This window comes from Macrotis lagotis, chromosome 3 (genome assembly GCF_037893015.1).
Source record: "Macrotis lagotis isolate mMagLag1 chromosome 3, bilby.v1.9.chrom.fasta, whole genome shotgun sequence".
Classification (NCBI taxonomy): domain Eukaryota; kingdom Metazoa; phylum Chordata; class Mammalia; order Peramelemorphia; family Peramelidae; genus Macrotis; species Macrotis lagotis.
Window position 1 is genome coordinate 298,165,395 of NC_133660.1, and position 18,217 is coordinate 298,183,611.

The 18,217-nt window shown below is 32.7% G+C and overlaps 1 protein-coding gene across 1 annotated transcript; it reads left to right on the forward strand.

Annotated features, from left to right (window-relative positions):
• Positions 1 to 13,360: 13,360 nt before the first annotated feature.
• LOC141519584 (olfactory receptor 10AG1-like) lies at positions 13,361 to 15,621 on the forward strand. The gene has a single exon (XM_074231786.1). The coding sequence runs from the start codon at positions 14,665 to 14,667 to the stop codon at positions 15,619 to 15,621; it is 957 nt and encodes a 318-aa protein (XP_074087887.1). The 5' UTR covers positions 13,361 to 14,664.
• Positions 15,622 to 18,217: the final 2,596 nt, after the last annotated feature.

Consider the following 18,217-nt stretch of genomic DNA (forward strand, 5'->3'; position numbering starts at 1 on the left):
AGTCAGGTTAATTCTATAGTATATAATTTGGGTACTATATAATGCCAAAAATAATTGAATAAAAGAAATATGGGGAAACTAAATAGTTAATCTTTACCAGAATGGTATCATAACATTATAGCTTCAGGAATTTATCAATATAGATCCTGATAATGTTAATTATTACAGAAAATCATGGGTCAAGTGAGAATTTTAGAACAGAAAATTCTACCCCCTAAAGAATAAAAATAAGTTATTTGGTTTACTCTATTTGAAGAACAGGGATGGGGATATTCCAATTAGTCTGAGAGATTTTTGAATGACTGTTTGCCTTCTCAAAAATTAAAATAGTTAAAATCCAGAAGTGTTAAATATTAATACCCTTGTATAGAAAAATGTATTGTGATAAATGGATTGTTGTCTGTATTTTCTCCAGTGTGAGATCTAGATGGGGTTTCCCCTGGAATTCAGAGGCCTTTCTGGTTCAAAGTGCTCTAATTCTGTTTGTTGTGTTTTATATGTGTTTGTTTTAAAAATACACACAGTGGAAAAGCTCTTAGCTGGCTCTGCCTGGTCAGACCTGCTTTCATATCTTTGTGTTCTGGTTGGCCAATCTTCTTTCCTTTCTCTCTTTTTCCAAAAACTCATGATCAGCACCACAGGAGTTTTTCCTGAGAATCATGTTTTTTTTTTTTTTTGGGGGGGGGGGGAGGAGTTCTATTATTTTCTCTCATTTTTTTTTGTTTTCTAGTCTGATTGTCTAACAGAGTTTAACTTACTGATTTGGCAAATTATACTTATAAGGGAACTAGTAGAAATTTAAATTGTCCCTAAAATTATTTTTTCTTGAATGATTTTGATAAAAGAGTTTATGGAAAAGAATAATGGAACAGGATATTCAGGGGATATGTAAGTAATTCAGTCTGAGTAATGGGTTCTGAAAAAAATTTGGATAGAGAATAAAAAGGGTCACAAGGAAAAGTGAAAAGGTATATAGAGACTACTAGAGTTTTTAACCATTTGTAAAGTATGGAAGCTGATTTAAGCATGTGGAAAGTAAGTATGAGCAAGTCTGACTTTGTATGAATAAGAGATTTTACAAGTCAGTGTAGTAAGTGAAAAAAGTATAGAGATCTATAAGTCTATATGGAAATATGTGTTTAAATGAGGTTGGGATAATCTGAAAATTGCATTAAACTGCCACTTTTGCAATATCTGGCAGTGAATTGATTAGAAAATTAATCATCCCCATAAAGTGAAAAGTTTTATATGAAAGCAATGGCTAGGGAAATGTTTCCTGTTTCTTCACATTGTGTGTTAATCCTGTGTTCAAAGTTATCTGCAAATAGATGTAACTGAATTAAAGGGTTTGTAAAAATATAATATAGATTTTTTTGGTTATGATGTTTTTTGTCTCCTCCAGAGTCAGGAGGAAAAAAGAATTAATGGGAATGCTAAAATAGATAGGGTCAGAATGGCCTTGATAGAGGTTGGGACTCTGCCAAACCTTGTTAGTGCAGACTTCTGAGTTATATGCTCTTAATAGGCTTTATAATTGCTAAATAATAAGATATAGTTCATATATTTGAAATAACTTGGGTAAAAGAAGAATGATAATACAGTAAAGGTAAAGAATTAATATATATACTACCTTGCTACCTCAAAATATGGGGAATCTCCAATTCCCAGAACATCAATTTGTTTTTGAGGATAGAAAGTTGTTATTAAGTTAGAGCACTGAGAAATTAGAATGGCACTGATATAGCTCTGATACAGCTAAGAATTTGCAAACTCTTATATTTTGAAAAGGAAAATAATTTAAGGTAATTTTGAATATGAGTTTTGGAATTTATAAGAGATTATAAGAGATTATTAAGAGAACTATAAAGAAAATCTTATAGTCCTAAAATGTTTAGAAAAATCTGGTCTTAAGAATTTTTTTATTAGAAAGTATTAGGGCATAAAGGGAATATACTTTAAATTGAATATTTGCTATGTATAATTAGTAAACTTTGTATAAAAATAGATTAAAACAATAATTTTTGAAAATTTTTAATTATGTTACAATAACAAAATATGAATGAATTAATGTGTCATACATCACATTTGAAAAGATTTGTTATGAGAAAATTAGAGAATACCTTGCCAACAAGTTATATCTCTCAAAGTAATTTTGGCCCAGAAAGTTTGTGAAAAGCTTTGTTTTTCCATCTCATGAAAATTTATATATACATATGTGTATATATGAATTCATTGAGAATCTTATTTTCTTTTTGAAAGTGGGAGTTTATTTGTAATAAGAGGAAAATAAGCTTATAATACAGACATGTAAAAGAAATTTGCATGTGAAATATATTCAGGTCTAAGGTTAACTTTAAGAGAACTTGTTTTATTTTTTCTTTAAGATAATGAGACATCAGCCTGTAAATCTTATATATCATGTAGGTTAAGAGTTAAATGTTCAATTTTAAAGAAGTAAAATGGCTAACTCATGGCTAACTGTAAGAGATTGAGAAGTATATATTAACTGCAATTATTTCTAATAATATTGAATATATGTGAGGGTGATTTGAAAGGTGATTGGGAAATTGAATATTAGGTAACCCATAGTTAGATAACAAACTGATGAGCAAGATGTTGAAAAAGTTATGTGATCTAGTTTGTCTATATAGACTATTTTATTGTAGTAATATCTAAGCTTAGAATTAATAATTGATTACTTTGTAGAGATAATAAGGGAAAATATCAGAACTTATGACCCTCTTGGTTCCCTGAAATTTTTAAACAATATGATAGACCTTATTCTAAACCTGTAGGTCCAAGTATATATGCAATAATAGAAAAAAATTATCTTATATTATTGGTATTAAGATAATGTCCACAATTCCTTAACATTTTTACAGATAGTAAGTCTAATTATCATGTTGTCAAATGCATAGAAACAGCCTTTATCCTTCATAGCACTGATGTACTATTATATCCACTCTTTTTAAATTAATTTTTATTAAAGATGTTATTTCAGTTTTACAATTTTCCCTGAAATCTTACTTCCCTTCCCCCACCCCCACCCCCCCACCCCCAGAAAGCAATCTGTCAGTTTTTCCTTTGTTTCCATGTTGTACTTTGATCCAATTTGGGTGTGATGAGAGAGAAATCATATCCTTAGAGAAGAGACAAGAAGTCTAAGAGGTAACAAGATCAGACAATAAGATATGTGTTTTTCTAAATTGAAGGGAATAGTCCTTGAACTTTGTTCAAACTCCACAGCTCCTTATCTGGATACAGATGGCACTCTCCTTTGCAGACAGCCCAAAATTGCTCCTGATTGTTGCACTGATGGAATGAGCAAGTCCTTCAAGGTTGAACATCACTCCCATGTTGCTGTTAGGCTGTACAGTGTTTTTCTGGTTCTGCTCATCTCACTCAGCATCAGTTCATGCAAATCCATCCAGGCTTCCCTGAAATCCCATCCTTCATGGTTTCTAATAGAACAATAGTGTTCCACGACATACACATACCACAGTTTGCTAAGCCATTCCCCAATTGAAGGCCATTTACTTGATTTCCAATTCTTCACCACCACAAAAAAGGCTGCTATAAATATTTTTGTACAAGTAATGTTTTTATACTTTTTCATCATCTCTTCAGGATTATATCCACTGTTTAAAGAATTACTAGAAGTTATTAGAAATAGATACAATTCCTTTATTTATTGAACATATAAATTCCCATCCTGGATTGCCTGGACTTAGATATATGAAGGTAATTATAAGATCAATCAATTAACTCTTCTACTCCTTAAAAGCTTAGAAGAAGAGTAAACTAAACTATCTCAAAAAAATTCACCAGAATCCTTCTTTACTAAGGAAAGAATTGAAAATCACCAGAGATCTAGCTTGAAATATAGTAAAATCCTCTCCACAAAGGGGTATTACCTATCCTTCCAAATTAGTTTAAGAATTCTAGAGGCCAAAATCCTAATGAGTTATGGTATATGGATGTGAGTCATTATGTACCTTTTGGAAAAACGAAATCTATTCATCTTACTGTAGATACATTTAGTTCTATACAATGGCAAAGTTCAGAGGTTACTCAAGGCGTGACTGATCATTTATTCCATTTTTATAGGAATATCAAAATCCATAAAAGCAGATAATGACCCTGTACATAATTCTATGGCATTTAAACAATTTTGTCTATATTACAATATAAAACATATTATAGTCATTCATTATAATCTCACAGGTCAAGCCTATAATTGAGAAGAATAGGTCTTTAAAAATACTCCCACATAAACAGAAAAGGGGGAATGTGGGGGGGAGGAGGCAGATACTGGACACACCTAAATAAAACTTTGTATTCATTAATTATTTGACTATGGATGATAAGAATAAAACTGTGGCTGAAAAACACTTTGATTACAAAATTACTATAGATAACATAATAAATAGTACTTATGAAGTAATGTGGAAGGATACAAAAAATGGACATTTGAAAAGACTTAATCAATCACTAATCTGGCGTCAAGGGTATGCTTTTCTTTTGTCCACAGATGGAGAAACTGTCTGGATGCCAGATGGAAACATCAGATTGTTCAGACCAGATGATCAAGTAATACAGAAAATGAATAAATTATACTTAAGAAATCGATAAAGAAAACACAAGAGGAGAAGGAAGGACATACCACACAAGAGGAAAAGACAACATAGACTTATAGAACAAATTGTGATACATGTATCAATCATGAATAATTTGGGGACTGCAAAAGGAACTGAATATTGGATTAATTTTCAAAACTATACTGTGGAGAAAAGAGTATGACTGAAGTTGTTTTGACAAGGGAAGATGAAAATTTTTGGGGATAGAACAAAGTTACTTTTGGAAATATCAAAGAAGAGATGCTGAGAAATTAGGTATATTTTTTGACTTTAATAGTATCACACCCCATATAGAGGAATTTATGATCATTACTGAGAAAAAGAGGGGAAATAATATTAGCTGTTACAATTGCATTATTTGAATATGTGTAGGTAAAGGAGTTATGAATAAGGAAAAGATAGAAACAAAGTATACTTAAGAATTGTCAGAAACTGTAACTACAATATTTATTTATCAGAAGAAGACTTTATGAAAATCTATCATTTGATTAATGCATTATAAACTTTTGTAATGAACAGTTTGTGTTAGGGCAGAAAATATATATTTGAGCAAGAAATTTTATGACTGGTTGTCTTCTCCACCTGTAATTGATACATGGTTACATAGTATTATTTCTGTTTTCAGCTTTCTTGAAATTATGATATCGATCATTTGTTGTTTGTCTCTCATTTTAAAAACTAATTTTTGGTATTGATAATTTGTATAAGTTGTACAATTTGTATAAATTGTATAATTTGTATAAAGGCATCCAAGAAGCCTCCCAGTGAGACTTGATTCCTGAAAAGACAGGCAGTAAGATAATTAATTGGTTTCAACATCTTCCTCTCTTTGGGCATTGGATCCAGAGTATTATACAATTGTGTCTTATATTGAATCTCTTGATGTTTCAACTTTGCTGTTTTCCAGATTTAGTCAAAATATTTTTTCTGTAACCAAAGCTGGTATATATGCTATCGATAGGATTCAGTATCATGTAACCCAGATTGAACATCAGGTTGGGCAATTGTGAGCTTGTTGTGTAAACAGAAAAGGGGGGAAGTGATGACTGCTGGAGCAAGTTTGAGTTAGAAGGTCAATTAAGACTAAATGACCTAAGCTCTGGTGACCCTTGAGCTGAAGGCTTTCCACAGAACTCTGTTTTGATAATACAACTGCATCATCCCGGGCCTCACTCATTAATAGCCCTGTTTCCTAACTTCTTGACCTAGGTTACACCCTTCCAGATTACATCCTGCCCAAAATAGAGTTTCATCATTGTTTTTATCCTGTATGCTAACTTTGTGGTTTTCTGCTAGAAGAACTGTTTGATACTTTGAATAAACAACTCTGCTAGTTGCCCTGCTAACACCCCCACCCAAGTGTACACATGTTTTGTTTTGTTTTTTTCTCTTCTGAGCTGAAATTTTCTGATGGTCAGGGAATCACAACAGGAGAGGATGTGGGAAAACTGGGAAACTAATGGATTGCTGGTGGAGTTGAACTAATCTAATCATTCTGAGGAGCAATTTGCAACTATGCCCAAAGGGAAATTAAACAGTGCATACCATTTGATGCAGTGATTACCACTACTAGATCTATATTCCAATGTTAGCTTAAAAAAGGGGAAAGACCCACATGAACAAAACCATTTCAGGCTGGTTTTTTTGGTAATATCAAATAATTGGAAATTGAGGGACTGTCCATCAATTGGGGCAATGGCTGAATAAGTTATGCTAAATGAATGATATGGAATTCTATTCTTCTGTAAGAAATCATGAGCAGTCATACTTTAACTGGAAAGACATGAATTGATGCCAAGTGAAGAGAACAAAATCAGGAGACCACTATACACATTAATGGCAGCATTCTGAGCAGCTCTTCTCACTAGTTGGGTGATCAAAGACAATCCTGAGAGACCTGTTATAGAAAACGATATCCACATCCAGAAAAAAGTAAAACTATGAAGTCTGAATACAGAGTAAAGAATATTATGTTCATGTTTTACAATTTATTTTATGTTGTTTTTTTCTTTCTCTTCTTTTCCCCCTTAGTTCTAAATCTTGTTTCATAACATGACTAAGACAGAAACATATCAACATCATTGTATATGTGCAATTTATACCAATTATTCTCTGACATGGGGAGGGGCATTAAGGGGAGGATAGTAAGAAATTGTGGAGCTCATAAGCTTACAGATGGGTAATAAGTGAAAAAAAGACAAATATAAGATAAAGAAAAAAATAATTATTTTATCTTTTTTTACTATAAATTATCAGAAATGTTTAAAATTAATTTTTTGGTTTATTTCATAATGATGAATGCAGAGAGTCAGATATTACATTTAAAATAAAATTACTGAATATTGTACTTAAAGATAAACATTCATTATTAAAATGATCAACAGTTGCCATTTCAAATATTTTTGCATCATGTCCTGAAATGTTGCTTTTATTTCTTTAAATTTGATATGTGGAACAGCTAGGTGGCATAGTAGATAGAGCACTGACCTTGAAATCAGTAGTATCTGATTCAAATATGACCTCAGATACTTAATAATGGCCTAGCTGTGTGACCTTGGGCAAGTCATTTAACCCCCTTGCCTTAAATAAATAATTTTTTTTAAAAAAACATTGGTATATACTAGTAAATACAGCCATCTCAGTAAATCTGCATGTTCACATTTTCAAACAAAATATAAACTATATTTGACTAACCTGCAGCAGTATGTAAAATAAGCAAAGCTTTAAATGTAAGACTTTCTTTGAAATGCTTTTTAATAAGACATCAAAATAATGGAAAACAAAACTTTAAAAATCACTTTAGTAACCCATGGGCTTTTTACATATCCACCAATAAACTGGAAGTGATTCATGACTACAGTCTTTTAGAGTATGAGAATTTAAACCAACTAAAGATCAATTATTATAAAGAAGGTGACCTTGCTCTACCATATTTAAAACTATGCTATTAACTAGCAATTATCAAAACTGACTAGTATTGGTTAAGAAATAGAGGAATAGGGCAGAGCCAAAATATTAGAAAGAGAACAGCCTTTCCTAGGAACTCTCTCAAAAATATTCCAAAAACCTTAAAATTATGGCCTTAACTAAATTTTCAAGAGGCAGAACCCACAAAAAGATCCAGTGAGGCAATTGTCCAGCCCAAGGTAACCTCTAAAATTGTGGGGAAACTCTCTTCCACAGGGGTGGAGGGGCTGGCAGTGCAGCCAGGATCATTGCTAGAGTGAGGGAGCTCCAGTCCTCCTAGAACAGCCCACTGGGTGCCTAGAAGCCTGGGTTCCAGGCAGGCTCCCCGCAGAAGAAGCAGGTTCCTGATCTTGCAAACCAGGGAACACCAAGCACAACTTTAAAGATCAGTTGGGGAAACCTCTGCCAGAGTAAGTGGGAGCCAGCATGACCCTCAGCACAGCCCAGATCCCAGGTAATGGAAGCAGGTGCACAGATTCACCGGGCACCAAGCTGTGAGCAGAGTGCTCAGTTCACGCAAGATGAGGGGGGTAGGGGAAAGACCATCGAGGTCACTCTTCTGGTCCTGGGACAAGACTCTTGTGATTTGTCCATATTCAGACCGTGGTCACCATCTGGGGACCCCCTATTGCCTTCCAAATACCAGAGCACAGGAGGAGAGCAGCAGAGTCTCACATACTGAGGTCCTTATAGGGGTCTCAAAAGCTCAGGAAGAACCCCAAACTAGGCACAGGCTGGGGAAATGTGTAAATAGAAAAAAAAAGGAACCCGATCATAGACAATTACTTTAGTTCCATGGAGTACCAAAACACACAATCAGAAGATGAGAAAGTTCCAGCTTCTGCATCTAAATCTTCCAAGGAAATATAGAAGATGGTATCAGGTTATGGCAGAGCTCAAAGAAGATTTTGAAAATCAAGTGAGGGAGATGGAGGAAAAATTGGAAAGAGAAATAAGAGAAATGCAGGAAAAATGTGAAAACCAAGTCAACAACTTAGTCAAGGAGATCCAAAAAAATGCTGAAGAAAATAACATACTAAAAACTAGTTTAAGTTAAATGGAAAAAAAAAATAGTTCAAAACGTTAATGGGGAGAAAAATATCTTAAAAAAGCAGACTTGGACCAATGGAAAATGAGATAAGAAAGCAAGAAAACAAATCCTTCAAATGTAGAATGGAGCTAAAGGAAGCTGATGTGATGACTGCAATGAATCAGTACACAATAAAACAATATCAAAAGAATCAAAAACTCAAAGAAAATGTGAAATAACTTATTGAAAAAAATTGATCTGGAAAACTCCAGAAGAGATAATTCAAAATTATTGGGTTATCTGAAATTCGTGATCAGGAAAATTGTCTTGACTTCATTTTCAAACAATTTTTTTTTAGATTTTTGCCAAGCAATGGGGTTAGGTGGCTTGTCCAAAGCCACACAGCTAGGTAATTATTAAATATTTGAGGCAGGATTTGAACTCAGGTACTCCTAACTCCAGGGCCAGTGCTCTATCCACTGTGCCCCTTAGCTGCCCCTTTTTACAAATAATTTCCATAGAAAAATTGTCCTGATATCCAGGAAGCAGAGGGCAAAATAGAAATTGAGAGACCAGCATTCTCCTGCTGAAAGAGATCCAAAAAAAAAAAAAAAAAAAAAACCCAACCCCCCGGAATATTATAGCAAAGTTCCAAAACTACCAAGTCTAAGAGAAAATATTACAATCAGTCAGAAACAAGCAATTAAAATATCATGGTAATACAGTCAGGATTAACCAGGACTTAGCAGCATCCATATTCAAAGGGCTTGGAATATAATATTCCAGAAGGCAGAAGAACTTGGAATGCAACCACGAATCAACTACCAAGCAAAACTGAAAATCTTCTAGCAGGGGAAAAGATGGACTTTCAATGAGACCGGAATTTCAAATATTCCTGTTGAAACAGCCAGAGCTGAATAGAAAGCTTGATCTTCGAGTACAGGACTCAGGTAAGGCATAGAGAGGGTGGACAAGAACAAATTATGAGGGATTTAATGCTGTTGAGCTGCATGTATTCCTGCATGGGGAGATCATACAGATAATATTCATATGAACCTCATTTTTTAGAGCAGGTACAGGATATAGATGAGCCACAGGAGAGAGTTGAATTTGAAGGTATAATATATTTTATAAATGGAATCAATGGGAGAAAAGAAAATGTACTGGGAGAAAGGAAAGGAAGAATAGACTAAGATATTTCAGGTAAAAGAATCAAGAAATAGCTTTTGCTATGGTATGGAAGGGGGGAAGGGGGGAATGAAGGAGCTTCATTCTCAATAGAAATGGCTCAGAGACGAAGCAATATGTATATATATATATATATATATATATATATATATATATATATATACTTCATTGTGCATAGAAATCTAGAAGAAAAAGGAGAGGAATGGGATAGGAGAAAGAGAGAGGGGAAGCAAGAGACAGAGGAGAGGTTAGATCATGGGAGAGGATAGTCAGATATAATGTAGTTTCTTTTTTACTTTTTTGTAAGGTGGTGGGATTGGATGACCTGTCTGGGATGAATGGGTGCTGGGTCTCTGGGTGGGGATGTTGGCTTGGGGCCTCTTGGCCCCAGGGCTGGTGCTCTGTTTGCTATGCCATTCGGTTGTCACACAGTACTCTTTTGAAGAGGGACAGAGTGAAAGGAGGAAGAAAATATAATAATTCGTAGTGGGGAGAAATTGATGGAGGGAATTACAATCAGTAACAGCAACTATTGAATTAACTTCTCTGATATGCTTATGATAAAAGAATGCAATCCACCACAGAGACAGAGCTGATGTTGGTGGAAAACAGACTGAAGCACCTTTCTTTTTTCTCTTTCATTCACTTCATTTCTCGAGAATTTTTTATGGGGGGAAGGGATTATGTTTACTCTTACAATAAGACAGTAATAAATAAATAAGCAAATTAATCAATAAAATATATCAAAAATTGAAATAGATGAATGGATCAGTGGATTAAGATAGGTTCAAAAGAAAACAGTTGGACCAAATGGTCAAAGGATTTGAACAGACTGTTTTCAAATGAAGAAATTAAAGCCATACATAATTTTCTGCAAAAATGCTCCAAATTATTACTCATTAGAGAAATTCAAATTAAAACAGTTATGAAGTTCCACCTCATACCTCTCAGATTGGCTAAGATGGCAAAAAGGAAAAATGATCAATGTTGGAGAGGTTGTGGGAGTATTGGGACATTAATGCATTGTAGGTGGAGCTGTGAACTGATCCAATGGTTCTGGAGAGCTATATGGAACTATGCCCAAAGAGCAATAAAACCCATTAAGCCATATGTCCCAGCAATTCCATAACTAGGCCTATATATAAAAGGAATCATAAATAAATGTTACAAAATATTCATAGAAACTCTTTGTAATTGCAAAGAATTGGAAATTGAGGGGATACCCATCAATTTGGGAATGGCTGAGCAAGTATATACCTATAATTTGTGCCGAAGTAATAGGACAGAAAATACCTGGTAGAACTGAAAACATTTCTAAATAATATTTTTTAAATGGAGGAAAACCCATTTGGACAAAATATTTATTGCAGCTCTTTTTTGTGAGGGAAAAGAATGTGAGATTTAGGGTAATCCCATTAATTGGAAAACGTTTGCACAAGTTTTGTTATATGATTGTTAAAGAAAGAAAACTGTACTATAAGATAAGGAAAATGAATAAAAAAACCTTAGACATACATAAATTGATACTATGATATGAACAGAATATATTGGGTAATAGCAACAATATTATATGATGATGAATTTTAAACGACTCAGCTCTTTTTACATCAAAATAATGATTAATACTATCCCAAAGGCCTAATGATGAAAAAATTGTATCCACCTCCAGAAAAAGAACTTAAGTTGTCTGATATGGATTGAAAGGTATGATTGTCCCCACCAACCCCTTCCCCATTCCTTCTTTCCAGTAAAGATATATATTATCAGAATGCTTTCATCTCTCAAAACATTATGGGGTAGAAAATGTAAATCTCATTTTATAATTTTATGTAATTGTAAAATGAGGGTGAAAAAAGGATATTGACTTTCCATTGGTTGCTCAGGAGTGAAGTACTAGAGTCAATTCTAAGATCTCCTGATTGAGTGATCATTCCAATTTTCCTTATTGCCTCACTACAACGTCATTCAATTTTGAACCAGAAACCTTCACTTCTCATTAAAAATAGTCAAACTCACTGAGAAAAAACCTGTCCCCAGAGAGTAAAGGACAACAAGAATGTTTCTATTTAAATGACTGATTGTTTTGAACTCAAAGGTCTTTCCAAGAGGGAAGGTGGATGCAATTGCATAATCTATGTTTATGTTTGCGTGAGCATCTGTGCATATGTGTGGTTGTGCTGTGTCAGTGATGGCAGTTTTATATTAAGTTTAATTGATCAGTGAAGAGGAATCACAGTGGAATGAAGAGTATCCAACATTTTCTTGAGAGTTTTTGGAACACCGTTACTATTTACCCACTTAATCTTAGCATGACTGAGACAAATCTGAAATTTATTCTATGTTCATTCTTTTTAGCAAAAATGGGAGTAATCCTACAAGTAGTTCTTCACAGGACTCTTTTGAGCATTCAATGATATGCAATATGCAAACAGCTTTGAATTAAGAATGCAGTAGGCAAGTGCTAGCTGTTACAAGTTATTACTTTTCATGAAACTCATAAAAAAGAGGCAACTGGGTGAACATTGATGCCTTCCAAGGTAGGTAAATTTAAGATTATCTCTAAATTGATGTACATTTTTTTTTGGGGGGGGGGAGACATCTCACTAATATTCTTGTGAGTTCTAAATCAAATGATCCTACTACAAATGATAATGCAGAGAAATATTTGCATAAAACATTGACTGGAATCAACTGACTCTAAGAAGGAATATCTTTCCTAAGTCCAACTTTGTAATTATTAATCACTTTAAATAAGATCGAGATAAGGAAGAAGAAAAGAAAAAAAAGAAATAAAAAAACAAATGCCTTTAGAGAGGCAGATATTGTTCTGATAATAAACTGAAGAACTTATTCATATTGATAAAAGACTATGAATTCTGCATTAATAACATATTCTTTGGCATAATTTTCTTCTTAACTTCATGATTAGCTGGAAGTTGAAAGAAAGCCATACATGATCTCTTCAAATGATTTTACCCCAAACCAGAATCTTTCAGGAAGGAAAGATTCTTGAGATAGACACCCAAATACTATGAGAGTTTGAGAAATTAATCTGTGTAACTGGGTCCTCTTGATGCAGATGGTAAGAAATTTTAAGCAGTAATAGTTTGTGCTTCTCTGTGCATCAAGTTATCTAGCTGAAATTTTCAAAAATTCTCTTATGTTTGTCTCTGAGTGTATACGAGAAGTCTCAGGCACTGAGGAAGTTATTAAGTGAAGTTTTTTTCTCTTTTACTTCACATACTGTACTTCACATGCCCCCATTTACCGACCAAGATGAATCAATGATATGCCCCTCATATAAATGAGGATGTATAAAGAACTTTAAATTAAACATTAAATAGAAAAAAATGATTTATTTTGTTTGCCAATTTCTTTTCCATTGAATCAGTCATTATTGTATTATATATATATATATATATATATATATATATATATATATAAAATCCAACCTATTCAATATTTTGAGTATCAAGATCTCAAAAATCAAACACTAAGCACAATTGACTGAAAAAGCAGAAGTAACAGCCAAGTTATGCAAAATTCCATATTGTTAGCTACTTAACCCTGCTATCAAGGATATTGTATTATGCACACTCCGGGACCATGACTGTTCATTCCAGTTTAATTGAGTTTAGTCTTCTGAAAATGCTTCTTTTCCATTATTATGTTCATTGAATTGCTATTCTCTACCTTCCCTTTTCTTTACTCTTACTCAATTCATGTTTTATCAAAATAATCTGACTTGCTAATATCCTTATTCATTTAGAGCCAGACAATCAAATTATAAGACATTTCTTATGTGCTCATAGAATAGAAAATATAATTGAAGAAAAATCACTATCCCACTGTCAAGGAATTCAGTATCTAAAAGGGTAGACAACATTCAAATATCTACTCAAAACTGATATAAATAGATAGAAAGATAGTTGGTAGAGGGGGAAGACTTTGATACCTTCATAGGTCCCAATCTGTTCAACCTTTTTCTTGTTTGTAGATACCTTTTTCCTATATTTCTAAAAGTGCAATGTTATATGGTGTATAGATGAATGTTTTATATATGTAATAATAGATCTTTGTATCCATGTATCCATGATATGCATGTTTGTGCATGTAAATATACATTTTTGTGTATTTTTATATATGCATGTGCTCATCTACTCCTTTTGCAATGTTCTTTATTTGGGGAAATATGAACAATTGGGTTAATTGATCACAATATTTAGGCAACTAGGTGGCACAATGGAAAGAGAACTAATCTAGGGGATAGGAAGATGAGAATCTGAATGCAGTCTCAGACCCTTGACTCTTACTAGTTGTGTGACCCTGGGAAAATCATTTAACATTGATTGCCTCACATCCAGGGTCATCTCCACTCTTCCATATTCCTATCTGCACTGGATCCAGATGATTCTGGAGGAGAAAGTGAGGCTGGTGACTTAGTAAAGTATTCCCTCACTAAAAATCAATTCATGTGATTGTCATGGCATCACACAATATCAGAGTTTTATTTGATAATGAAGGAGAAACATCATAAAAGTTCTTTATGAAATTCTTTATTTGCCCACATTAATAAAACAAATAATGCTGTTGAGACTTGCCTTAACCTCACTGTCATCAATGAAAAAGTAAAAGGATAAATAATATAGTAACAATAATGAAAATTCTATTATGGTCAATATGATTAAAATAGATTGAAATTGTTGTATTGGGAAAATTGACTGGAAAATTAAAATGTTACACATCATCCAGAGCAATAACCTTTTGTTTTTCCAGTTTAAGTAGTTGTTCACAACAAGAGAAAATAACTCATTTTTTTCCCTGAATACACTATTTCTAAAGATGGAATACAGAGAAAAAAAGACAGAAGGAAATCTCACTGTTATGATGGAATTTATTCTCCTTGGATTTTCTGACCTTCCTGACCACCAAGTATTTCTATTTGGAATTTTTTTGTTTATCTACATAAGTATTTTGTTAGGAAATGGTCTCGTCATTGTAATAACCAAGATTGAACCAATTCTCCAGACACCCATGTACTTTTTTCTTAGAAACTTGTCTTTTGTGGAAATCTGCTATACCTCAGTCATTTTACCCAGAATATTGGTGAACCTTTGGACTCAGAAAAGAAATCTATCTTTGTTGGCCTGTGCTGCCCAACTCTGTTTCTTTCTTATTCTTGCAGTCACTGAGAGTTACCTATTGACATTGATGGCATATGACCGCTACATGGCTATTTGTAAACCTTTGTACTATCCTGTCATCATGAATCCTAAGTTTTGTTTCCAAATGGTCATTGTTTGTTGGACAAGTGGAATTCCAATCATTATAGGGCAGACCTACCAGGTTTTTTCTCTGCCCTTTTGTTATTCTAACAAAGTTAATCACATTTTCTGTGAAATACCCCCATTAATGAAGTTGACTTGTGGAGATATCTCTGGGGATGAGTACTTTATCTATGCTGATTGTGTTCTATTTGTTTTGATTCCCTTACTGTTAATAATATTTTCATACACCAGAATTCTTACTATCATCTTGAAATTTCCATCAAGCACAGGAAGATCCAAAGCTTTCTCTACTTGTTCATCGCACCTCATGGTTGTGATTTTATTCTATGGATCTGCTAGCATTGCGTATCTGAAAACCAAGTCCAATAATAGAACAGATAAAATTTTCTCTCTCATCTACACAGTAGTAACTCCAATGTTTAATCCTTTGACGTACAGTCTTAGAAACAAGGAGTTTATTACAGCAATGAAAAAAATATTTTCTAAATGTGTAATATCCAGAAGCAAATAGACAGAATTAGAAAAAACATTCTTTCTGTTCATTTGTCTCACATTTTCTGTAAATCTTGACTTTTCAGTTTCAGCCTTATAAAACTTTACCTTTACTTCTAATTATCTCAAAATCTTGAAATGTTAATTTTCCCCAATTTAGCAAAATGCTGTATAAATATATGCATATATATGAATATATATGAAATAGTTTATTTAAAGAATATTTATTAAGGAACTGTTTTCCTTTTAATAGTCAAAATAAGAAAATTATGTAATTCAGAAAAGAACTAAAATATCTACAACAGGCAAACGCAAAAAAATTATCATCAGCAATTTGATCTGTAAATAGAGTCCACTTAAAGATAGCAGACAACTGACAAAATTTTCCTTTTTTATATTACTAGATCCAAATTGGAATTGCCACCAGTTATTTAACAGAATATATGTTGTTATCTAACTATTTTTTAACTTCCTAATTTTTATTAATCCATTTTGTAAATCTCCTATGTTTAAAGCCTAAGAATTATGTTTTGATCTTGTATCCTTTAATCTCAACAGCCAATAATTTTGCACATCTTTTTAATTTTATTTCCACAATTTCCCGTCTGCCCAAATTCCCCATGTTCAGGAATTTATCACCTCTTGTATGAGTAACTGATATAGTCTACTATATCAGATACACTATCTCTTGTTTCTCCTCTGTCAAATCGCTGTCCTATACATTTATAATATAGATATTCATGCAGCATAAAGATGATAAATTTAAATCTTAAGTGTCTTTTGCCTGTAAAGTACAATTCCCTTCTCTTTAACACTTAACTACGTACTTATTCTTTCTCTAGCTTAGCTTACCATGATGATTACATATTACTATGAATTGCATATTCTTATATTGAGACCAACTTGACTAGCTACTGTTCTTCATATATTACTTTGTATATATCTAAAATTCACTCCATTCTTATATTCATATAGTAATTTCCCTATTTCCCTTCAAAACTCATTTTAACTGTTGTCACTTACATTAATATTTTATGATTCTCCAAAAGATATTTTTTATCAAGACCGAACTCCCAAATTATTTGTATTGGCTTTGTTTACTGAGTGTATACAATAAAATCTATTGATATGGTTCCCTAGATAAAATAAAAATTTCTTCCTGTTTGATAGTTTCCCCCTATTGTTTTATTCCAAACATTGAGCAACATTCTTGCTCTACATTGTGTTTGAAAAATTGAAGATTTTACTACTGATTTTTGTGGAAAAGGATTGTTTTCAAACATTTATCTTACACCTTCATGAAGAAAACAGATTTATGCAAATAGCAAAAATGATACAGATAAGTTTATAGTGAAAAATAATCTGGAGTAACAATTTCAATTTCTATAAATTTAAGAATCTCAAGTTCAAGTTTCACTTATTTAAGTATGTTTTATTTTCATTTATTATTACTATTTGATATTTTAGATATTTTATTATTATCATTAAGAAGAAATTTAAGTATTTTACAAAAAACAATTTAAAAATCCCCAAAGAAGAAATTCAGAAAATAAAGATGAAATTAATAAAACTGAAATCAAGAAAACTAATAAATAAAAGCAGGAGTTGAATTGATGAAAAAAGTCATTAAAATAGATAAACTTTTGGTTAATTTGATTCAAAAAAAAAGAAAGAAGAAAACCAACTTACTAGTATTTAAAAATGAAAAAGGTGAATTCACCAACAATGAAAAGGAAATTTATTTTTTTTGAGAAGGAAATTAAAACAATAATTCAGGAGCAATTTTGTTCAGCTGTATGCCAATAAATTTGATAATCTAGAAATGGATGAATGATTATAACAATATAAATTGCCCCTACAAAAGAAGAGGAAATTAAAATTTTAAATAAACTTATCTCAGAAAAAGAAATTCAACAAACCATCAGTGAACTTCCTAAGAAAAAATGTCCAGGTCCAGTCACAAGTGAGATCTATGAAACATTCAAGGAACAACTGGTTCCAATTCTCTGTGAACTATTTGTAAAAATAGGTGAATGTGTCAGTCTAAAATATTCCTTTTAGTATATCAATATGGTGCTGATACCTCAACCAGGAAGAGTTAAAACAGAGAAAGAAACTTATAGACCAATTTCCCTAATGAATATGGATTCAAAAAATTTAATAAAATACTTGCAAAGGAAACACAGCAAGTTATCACTAAGATAATACATTATGACCAAGTAGGATTTATTCTGGGGATTCAGAGCTGGTTCAATCTTAGGGTGATTTTTGTATGATTGACCATATCAATTGCAAAGCCCAAAGAAATCATGATTATCTGAATAGATACTGAAAAAGCTGTTGACAAAATAAGCCTTCATTCTTTTTTTTTTTAGGTTTTTGCAAGGCAAATGGGGTTAAGTGGCTTGCCCAAGGCCACACAGCTAGGTAATTATTATGTGTCTGAGACCTGATTTGAACCCAGGTACTCCTGACTCCAGGGCCAGTGCTTTATCCACTACGCCACCTAGCCACCACAAGCCTTCATTCTTAATGAAAACACTAGAGAACTTAGAAATAAATGGAATGATCCTTAAATGATAAGTAGAATGTATTTAAAACCATCAAAAAGCATT

Coding starts and splice junctions, on each gene's coding strand:
- LOC141519584 (XM_074231786.1), top strand. CDS start 14,665: ATGGAATACAGAGAAAAAAAGACAGAAGGAAATCTCACTGTTATGATG.